At 49.3% G+C, this 9,253-nt stretch overlaps 3 protein-coding genes across 3 annotated transcripts in view, besides 4 other annotated features; all 3 read left to right on the top strand.

Moving 5' to 3' along the window:
* Positions 1 to 17: part of a sequence feature (GA-rich) that runs on past the window's edge.
* Positions 18 to 218: 201 nt separating this feature from the next.
* Positions 219 to 277: a microsatellite.
* A 489-nt stretch (positions 278 to 766) lies between these two features.
* Positions 767 to 803: a sequence feature (A-rich).
* Positions 804 to 981: 178 nt separating this feature from the next.
* Tco025E_04153 (60S ribosomal protein L44) lies at positions 982 to 1,302 on the top strand (the record flags this gene model as incomplete). Its single annotated transcript, XM_029371065.1, has 1 exon — positions 982 to 1,302. One exon carries the CDS (start codon positions 982 to 984, stop codon positions 1,300 to 1,302), a length of 321 nt encoding a protein of 106 aa, XP_029228862.1.
* A 151-nt stretch (positions 1,303 to 1,453) lies between these two features.
* Positions 1,454 to 1,478: a microsatellite.
* Positions 1,479 to 1,583: 105 nt separating this feature from the next.
* On the top strand, positions 1,584 to 3,215 carry Tco025E_04152 (chaperonin TCP20; the record flags this gene model as incomplete). Its single annotated transcript, XM_029371064.1, has 1 exon — positions 1,584 to 3,215. One exon carries the CDS (start codon positions 1,584 to 1,586, stop codon positions 3,213 to 3,215), a length of 1,632 nt encoding a protein of 543 aa, XP_029228861.1.
* A 537-nt stretch (positions 3,216 to 3,752) lies between these two features.
* Tco025E_04151 (outer arm dynein beta heavy chain) overlaps positions 3,753 to 9,253 on the top strand; it is a gene marked incomplete at both ends in the record, with an annotated part of 5,535 nt that continues 34 nt past the window's right edge. Inside the window, one exon of the mRNA XM_029371063.1 lies at positions 3,753 to 9,253. This exon is cut by the window's right edge and continues 34 nt beyond it. Coding sequence (XP_029228860.1) covers positions 3,753 to 9,253 — 5,501 coding nt within the window.

Below are 9,253 nucleotides of genomic sequence, written 5' to 3'. Positions count from 1 at the left end.
TTTTTTTTTTTTTTTTTGCTGCGTTCCCGCAATGGGAACGCTCTCTGCCGATTGTCATATTCTTTGCTTTATTGATTCTTTCGAAGTCTTTGGAAGAATGTGTGACCGGGTGAGGCCCAATCTGTGATAGCACGCTTTGTTAGAACTCCCTTATTTAAGTATAAATTATTATGGTGTTCCCAAATTTACCGCGTTGGTGGGCGGCGAATGCACTTCCATTTTTTTTTTTTTTTTGTCTGCTTGCTTGATTTTGTTTTGCTTCTTCCTTCTTTGTTCTCTTACCCCAATCCCCGTACTAACACGACCCTCCACGCTGAGGGGTACGGCGGTTGTGGGCTCCTAAAGCACTGCCACTATATTAGTTCCGCAGCGAGAACCCCAGTAACCATAAAAAGATTTTTGAATTCATTTGTTCGAATGTGTGATAAATCGCTTCTTTAGCAGGGTCTGTGTGTGTGTGTTGGGCGCATTGAACCAAGCGGTGGGCTCGTTTTACATTGTCTTTTCCCTCTTTTGGTGGATGCGAGGACACCGCTTCATCCAAGACACACCTTCCCTCTTCTTCCAAAGAAGGTCGCTGACTTTGGCAGCCTCGCGAGGTAGTTGATTTTTTTCACACTTGATCATATGTGCTGACCCGAAGGCAAAACGAGAAAACATTAATAATTTAATACTGATTGCTGTAATTGCTACCTTTAACACAACGAAGAATATTTGCTCTCCGGCTTTTTTTTATAAAATTGTTGTTTTGCCGTCTTCGTTTTGGTTTCTTTGCTTCCTGTTCTTTCTTTCCTCTTTTTTTCACTCTGACGTTTCCCGCGGCTTTTCACGAGGTGGACGGCACAGGCGCCAGTCCTCTGACAAACCCCGCTTTTGCTGAACAGATTCTTCATTTTTCTCTTTATGTGTTTTTTGTTTCTTTTCCCCCTTTTTTTTTTGGCCGCGCGTTCCTTCTGTGCTGGTTCCGCTGCGACAGCCAAGATGGTGAACTACCCAAAGAAGAAGACGATGCACTGCCCCGATGCGCGCTGCAACGCGCACAAGAGCTTCAAGGTTGTGCAGTACAAGGCGGGCAAGGCACGTCTCTATGCGCGCGGTAAGCGGCGTTACGACCGCAAGCAGTCCGGTTATGGTGGTCAGACGAAGCCAATCTTCCACAAGAAGGCCAAGACGACAAAAAAGATTGTCCTGAAGCTCCAATGCTCTAGCTGCAAGTCCATCGTGCAAAACGTGCTCAAGCGCACGAAGCACTTTGAGCTGAACGACAAAAAGAAGACTGGCAACAAGGACCCCACGTGGTAGTCACAACAGCCATCTGGTTTTATATCTTTTCGGGTGTTTTACCCTAGCTTTTTTTAATTTTGTTTTTTAGCCTCATTCTCTTTTTCTCCGGGGGCCATCCGCGTCATCGCTGATGATTGCCTTCTCCCCTTGCCAACAGACGTTTACCGTCTTGTTTTTTTTTTTTTTTTCGTTTTCCAATGGCCTTGTTTTCTCCCCCCCCCCAACTATAGTTTCTTTGCTTCTGCCCTTTTTATTTGCTTTGTCGTGTTTCCAGCATTTGAGAACCTCACACATAACAGATGTCGTCAAACCTGGCCTACATTAATCCCGGGGGCAAGCAGGCTCGAAAGGCCAGCGCCCTAGAGATAAATATGGTCGCTTCCCGTGGTTTGCAGGAGGTGCTCAAAACAAATTTGGGTCCCAGGGGAACAATGAAAATGTTGGTTTCAGGCGCGGGCCTGATTAAAATAACAAAGGATGGCAACACGCTTCTAGGAGAAATGCAGATTCAGCACCCAACAGCGGCTCTTATAGCACGTGCAGCGACCGCCATTGACGACATCGCGGGGGATGGTACCACGAGCACAGTACTCGTTATTGGGGAGATGATGCGGCAATGTGAGAGGTATATTCAGGAGGGTCTTCACCCACGCATATTGACCGAGGGCTTTCGGCTGGCTCGTGTGGAGGCATTAAAGTTTCTTGAGAAGAGTATTTTGAAGATTCCCACAGAGGAGCGACGTGAGTTTTTGACAAATATTGCCCGTTCAGTTCTTTCCACCAAAGTGGGATCACATATGTCCGAGCCGCTTGCTGAGGCCGTTGTGGATGCCGTACTTGCGATTGTTCCTGCCGACGGGAGGGAGATTGATTTGCACATGGTGGAGGTGATGCACATGAAACATCGACTGAGCACCGACACGAGCTTTGTCAATGGCATTGTCTTGGATCATGGCGGCCGCAATGACGATATGCCAAAGTTTTTGGAGAACGCCTACATTTTGACGTGCAATGTTTCCCTGGAATATGAACGAAGTGAACTTAACGCGGGGTTTTACTTTAAGGATCCTGCCGAAAAGGCTCGCATGGTTGCGGCCGAGCGAAAAATTACGGATGACCGTGTCCGTGATATAATCGCCCTTAAAAAACAGGTCTGCACCAAAGATAACAAGCGGTCATTTGTTGTTATCAACCAGAAGGGAATTGATGGCATCGCTCTAGAGATGCTCGCAAAGGAAGGCATCTTGGCTCTTCGACGTGCCAAGCGCCGAAACATGGAGCGACTTGTTTTAGCGTGTGGTGGTGAGGCAGTAAACACGACAGAAAATTTAACCCCTGACGTGCTTGGGGAGGCGGGGCGTGTGCAAGAGTACACGTTGGGGGATGACAAGTACACCTACGTGGAGGACGTCAGCAAGGGCCAGAGCTGTACACTGGTGGTGAAGGGACCAAATGAGCATACCATTGCTCAAATCAAGGACGCCATTCGCGATGGTCTGCGATCCGTCAAAAACGCCTATGAAAGCGGCGGCGTTGTTCCTGGCGCCGGCGCCTTTGAAGTGGCTCTGCATGATCATTTGGGTCGCTTTGCTGACACCGTCACGGGGAAGCAGAAGATCGGTGTGCGCGCCTACGCGGATGCCATGCTTGTCACACCTAAGACTTTGGCAGAAAACTCCGGACTCGACGTCCAACAGTCGCTCATCTCCCTCCAGGAGGCCAGTCGGGCAGCACGCCTACAGCATCGCTGGGTGGGCCTTCGTCTCGACACAGGGGGCGTAGTTGACCCCGTGGCAGCTGGCATACTCGACAACGTGATTGTTAAGAGGAGTATTCTAGAGGCGACGGGAGACATTGCGGCCCAATTGCTCCTGGTGGACGAGATTATGAAGGCTGGCCGTCGTGGTGCGGGCGGTCCACCGCCGCAGTAGGGCGTACCCCCCGCTCTATCCCCCACTTTTCTTTTTTTTTCTTGATTCTCTAAGAATATTTTTGGCCTTTTCTCTTAAGAGGAAGAAAGAAAGGGCAAAGCAACATCAGCAACAACGGCAAGGAAGCGCAGGAGCGAGGAGCGCAAGGAAGAGATAGGGAATATGATTTCAAAGATGGGTAAACATAATCCGATTATTAGATGAAAGAGCGAAGGGGACACGTGTTCCGCGTTGTCCCTTCTCCGCCTCTTCGGAGCGGCGTGGCCTGCTTAAACCCACGCCTGCAACTTGTGCCTCCGCCTCATTTGTTAAATGTCTTCTTTTTATTTTCTTTCCTTTTTTTATTGCGCTTGCTTTGTTAACTATGTGTTCTTTTTTTTGTTGTGTTTCCCTGTCGCCCCGCATCCCTGCTTCTGTTTGGGTGCCCTTGCGCCCGACACGGATCAGGGTTTTGAATAACATACTCTCACAGATACACATCCGCGTGCGGTGCGGTGTGGGAAAATAAAAGGCGACACAAGAGCGAAAGAGGAAGCAATGGTAAAAAGCGAAAAGGAGGAGGCTCCCATTGATAAGCGGGTGCAGTGGCTTGAGCAGCGTATTATTACGGCACTTAAGGCAAAACCAGTGGACACAAGGAAACTCATTGATAACGAGGACAGTCGAGCACAAATTAATGAGTTTCTTGACACAGCAGATGCTCGTCATCTCTATGTATACCAGGTATCTAGCGGGGCGCTTACGGCTCGCATTGACCCTCCTGAGGAACTCCGGAAGAAGTGCATTTACTTCACCAAAACTAAGCGGGAAAGGATCAACGATGATCAGCACATGAAGACGACGGTGGTTTTTGGGGACCTGGCTCCTGATGCACTCTCTGGACTGAACTTCATGACGCGAAACGTATACGCGCAGCTTATTAAGCGTGAAAAGAAAAATGTGAGCCAGGTTCCTGATGTGGCGGTGGCGGAGCTTATGGAAGACACGAATGGGCTGCTGGCACAGATGTTGGTGACACTGGGTCTGAGTCAAGGTAAGACACTTCTTCCGCTGCCTCCGGTGCAATTGCCATCTAGAGTTAGTGATGGCCCTTTTGAAGCGGAGTTCATTTATTGTCTGGAGAGCTCCATCATAGCCTGGACGGCTCAGATTCGTGCGGCGATTGATTCCTCACCTGAGGAAATGACGGAAAGCAGTGCAGGCAAAGCCGTCCCCCCTGGACCTTTGGATGAACTTGCCTTTTGGAAGAGTAAGGCGGAGAACCTGGCCAACTTGGAGGAGCAGCTGTACTCTGTCAGGGCAATTAAAATTATTGTCATTCTCAAAAAGGCAGAAAGCAGCTACTACGGTCCCTTTGCTCAGCTCATAGAGGAATTAAAGGAGGCCGCTGCAGAAGCCCGGGACAACTACCGCTTTCTCAAGCCAATTGAACCCGAGTTCGAGGCTATGTGCCCTTCCTTTTCTGGCCACGTGGAATTTACACAATTGGCTCCAGGTGGAACTTTTAAAAGGCTTTTTCACTATTTGTATCTCCTTTGGACTCAATCCGGCTTCTACAATACGCCAGTGCGTCTGGTTGTCCTCCTTCGCTTTATATGCAACGACCTTATTGGGATGGCGGCCGAGCACGTGAACATCGAAGAGTTTGCCAAAAACGTGGAAAAGAAGGATGCATTGACGCGCTTGGGAGAAACGCTTGCGGTTTGTGGCCAGTTTAAGGCCGCCTACTTCCACTACAAGGCTTATGTATCTACCTTGGCGCGTCCATGGAAGTTTCAAAATACGGCATTTTTCTCACGATTGGATGTGTTTCTGGAGCGTTGTCACGATCTCCTGGACTGCATGGAGACCGCCGTGTTGTTTGACAAGATGGAAAACATTAAGGTGGGAGGCACTAATAGTCAGATGCACACCAAAGAGGCTGAGGAAATTAAGGTTGCATTTGATGAGGCGTACATGAAGTTCTTTGGTGTGGAGTACAACCTGCTTGACGTGGATGACCCTCGCTTTGACACCGACTACTCCGAGTTCCAAGCCACGATTCGAGAGCTTGAGCGGCGTCTGGGCGCCATTCTCGTGACAACGATTGACGAGGCCAAAGCTATCTCCGAGGTATTTAAAGCCGTGGATACATTTGATGGCTTCACAGACCATGCGGTTGTGCAGTTGGAATGGTCCAAGAAGCAAAAATCCGTCTTGGAGGCTTTTAAGGAGGACCTTCTTTCAGTTCAAGAGGTGTTTTACCAAGGTGAATCGACAGGGTCCTACCCCAACATACCTCCACTCGCAGCGGCGGTTGTGCGGTGCAGTGCGTTGTTGGACCGAATTAATGAGTCGCACGGCCGTATCATTGAGCTCTCGCCGGCTCTGCTTGACAGTGAGTTTGGCAAGGAGACGATGGAGCTGTATGAGAATCTGTGTGCTGCGCTGGGCAACACGATCCGAGAAAAGTACGAGGCATGGTGCGCGGATGTTGGCTCCATCAGTGTTGACAAGCTGCGGTTGACCCTCTTGGAGATGGATGAAAACAACAAACTGAAGGTCAATTTTGATCCTGCACTTGTGAAAACCCTGCGGGAGGTGTATTACCTGGAGGTGATGAACTCCTTTGACTCCCGTGATCACCAAAAGCTTGAGGTCCCTGCGGACGTTCAGGCAGTGTTTGAAAAGCGGGAAACGTACCGTTCTCAGACGATGAAGCTTGACTATGTAAGTTCTACCTTCAATGGCTTTATGAGTACGTTGCGTCGGGAAGATGAAATGCCTCTCCTACAGGAAGAGCTAGACGCCTTTGAAAACATCGTGCAGCGCGGTATGAAGCAGGTTCGTTGGCAAGACAGCGAGGAGGTTGACTCCTTTATCGAAGTTGCGCTGCAAAAAGTGAATGCCATTGATCGTGTTGTCCTGACCTTTCACACCAATGTCCAGCGGATGGTGGACCTCGTGGAGGAATACCGCAAGGCCGACAAATTCTTCCCCCTCAACCGTGCTGATGGTGCAAAGACGCTCACCGAGCACGAATTGTGGAAGAGCCTCGATGAATACATCAAACACCGACGCCGTGACATTGAAGAACGTGGAAAGCAGATTCATGCCCTGTTGCATGAGAGTTTTATGGCTGTAAATGCTCTCAAGGAGAGTGAGGGGGCTCTGCCCATCACTGAAGACTCTGAGGCGTGGATGGAGTACGTCAAGTACGTGGACGCAACCTTGAAGAAGGCCATTACCGACGCTGCCCTGTGCTCGTTAAATTGCTTGCGGAATCAGGTGGACCCTGAGTGGATCACCGACAATGAAGGTATCCCGCTTGTGGAGGTGCGATTGTGCCTGACGAGGCCGACTGCAGGCGTTACACCATGTTCGCGGTATGAGCCACACATAAGGGGCGCAACGGAAACAGAGCATTCCGTGCAGAGGCTCATCAACACTGCCATCGCCAACATTGAGTCGGCGGCAGGATTAATACAACCTTTTATCGAGGGAAAAAACTATGCCACCGAGGTGGGTAGCAATGACGAGGTGAAGCGCGTGAAAGCGGAAATTGAGGCTCTGGTGTCTCAGAATTACGAGGACTGTGAGGAGTACCGTCGCACCTTTGACGAGTTTAGCCACCTATGGGAAACAGACCGAAAGAAGGCCTTTACGGCGTTCTTGGAAAAGGACAAGGTAGTCAAGCGACGCAACAGCTACACAGAAGAGGACATTGCTAAAGAGCCTCCTCCACCGAGCAATGGTGAGTATTTTGGTGTCAGCTTACAAGAGTTTGACCGGTCCATTACGGAATACGAGCGTATCAGTACAAGAATCAGCAACACTGAGGAACGACATGTTGTGAGTTTTGTCTCCATTGACGTCAAACCTCTCCGTGCGGCGCTGCGGGACATCTGCAAGAAGTGGAAGGAGATGTATTCGGACTACCTGATGAACAAGATATCCACAGACTTGGATGGTCTTTACGAATTCATGAAGGAGGCGGATAAAGGGCTAGATATTGAGGTGCTTGATGGGAATGTCGAGTCTCTCAAGTGTGTGATGCGATGGATTAGAGACTGTCGTCGCAGGAACAAGGAGGTGATGGGCGCGGATGAGAATAGTGAAACGGGTGGAATGTTCCCTCCTATTCAAGCTGCCATTCGCATGCTGAAGACGCACGCAAACACCTCGGCGTCATTGGAAGTGGAACTGGCAAAGATTGAAAAGCTGGATGAGCTACGGAAACCCGCCCCTGAGCAATGGGTAGCGCTCAACAAGAAGGCGTTGAATGTGCGGGCCCATAATTCCATTGTACAGGACAGAGAGGCGGAAAAGGTCAAGGAACAGGTCGCGCAGTTTGAGGAGAAGCTTCACAATGAGGCGCAGGAATTCAAGCAGAAAAAGCTCTTTGGCTATCCGGTTGATCGTCGTACAGTCTACGATGACTTGGATGATGTCTACAAACACTTCACGGAGATCGAGAATGAGGCGAAGGAGTTGCAAAATCTTCAGGAGCTGTTTGATTTAAACCCTTCACATTTCAAAGAAATCCGCGAATGCCGTCACGAGCTGATGATGCTGAAGCAGGTGTGGGACTTGAACGAGCATGTGATGTCGCAGTTTAGTGATTGGATGAAGTCAACCTTTAAGAATGCCGATGTCTCGTTGTTTGAGGATGAGTGTAAAAAGCTTTTCAAGCAGCTTCAACAGCAGCCAATGAAGGTGAAGTCGTGGGATTGCTTTAAGGGCGTTGATGAGCAGGTGCGGAATATGCGAACCTCGCTGCCGTTGTGTCAGTCGTTGAGTTCTCCCTCCATGCGACCCCGACACTGGCAGTTGCTGGTGACAACAACGAAACAGCCCGGCAATATTGATCCAGAGGCAAGCGATTTTACGCTAGAGAAACTGTTTGCGCTTGGATTGCACAAGTTCTCGGAGGAGGTTGCAAACATTGTTGAAAAGGCCGACAAGGAGCTGCGAATTGAGACAAACCTTAATAAGCTTATCGACATTTGGGAGAAGATGCAGTTTACGTACACCTTGGACGAGGACCTCGACACCTACCTCCTCGGCTCCGTGGACGATGTGGTGGAGCAGTTGGAGAATGACAACAACGCTCTTTCCTCCATGCTTTCCGACCGCTTTGTGGAGTACTTTTATGACAAGGTCATGCACTGGCAAAAGAATCTTGGTGCCGTGGACACCTGCACCGGAAAGTGGATAGAAATACAACGACAGTGGATGAACCTCTTTCCCATTTTTGTTCGCTCCGCCGACATCAAAGAGCAGCTTCCGGAGGAGGCCAAAAACTTTGCCGAGGCTGACCGCGTTTTTCGCATTCTCATGAGCAAGGCTCACAAGTACACCAACGTCATTGAGGTGATTTGCAGCGACGTCCTAAAGACGGAGCTGGGGCGAAACGAGGAGCTCGACAGCACACTAAACTATATTCAAGATATTTTGGCAAAGTGTGAGAAGGCTCTGGCAGACTACTTGGAGACCAAGCGAAAAATTTTCCCACGGTTCTTCTTTGTGTCTGCGACGGACTTGATTGATATTCTCTCCAAGGGCTCAGATCCGAAAGCAGTTATGGTGCACATGAGTAAAATTATTGACGCTGTCGATACCTTTTCGTTTGCGAATAATCCCAATCCCCGCGCGGGTCCAAAGGACACGTATGAAATGATCTCTGTCCAAGGTGAAAAAGTAAGTCTTGCGGAGGATTACACTTGTGAGGGTCCCGTTGAGGTTTGGCTTGATGGGATCGTTGGCGCCATGAAGAAGGCGGTGAAGAAGCAGATTAAGGAAGCAAACGCAAGCTACATTGAAAAACCACGAAATGAATGGATTTATCAATATCCTTGCCAGGCAATTATCGTGGCCTCGCGTATTTGGTTTACCACGGAAGTTCATCAGGCATTTATTCAAATTGAGGAGGGTAATGATCTTGGTATGAAGGATTGCTTGAAAAACCAAAAAACTCAGCTTGATAGCCTTATCAAGGAGGTGTTGATTGATCGCACCTCTAACGAACGTAAAATGCTTGTACATCTTATCACCATCGA

This window comes from Trypanosoma conorhini, assembly GCF_003719485.1.
Source record: "Trypanosoma conorhini strain 025E chromosome Unknown Tco_14.4_contig_00205, whole genome shotgun sequence".
Taxonomy (NCBI): Eukaryota; Euglenozoa; class Kinetoplastea; order Trypanosomatida; family Trypanosomatidae; genus Trypanosoma; species Trypanosoma conorhini.
This window is presented reverse-complemented; position numbering and strand designations above follow the sequence as displayed.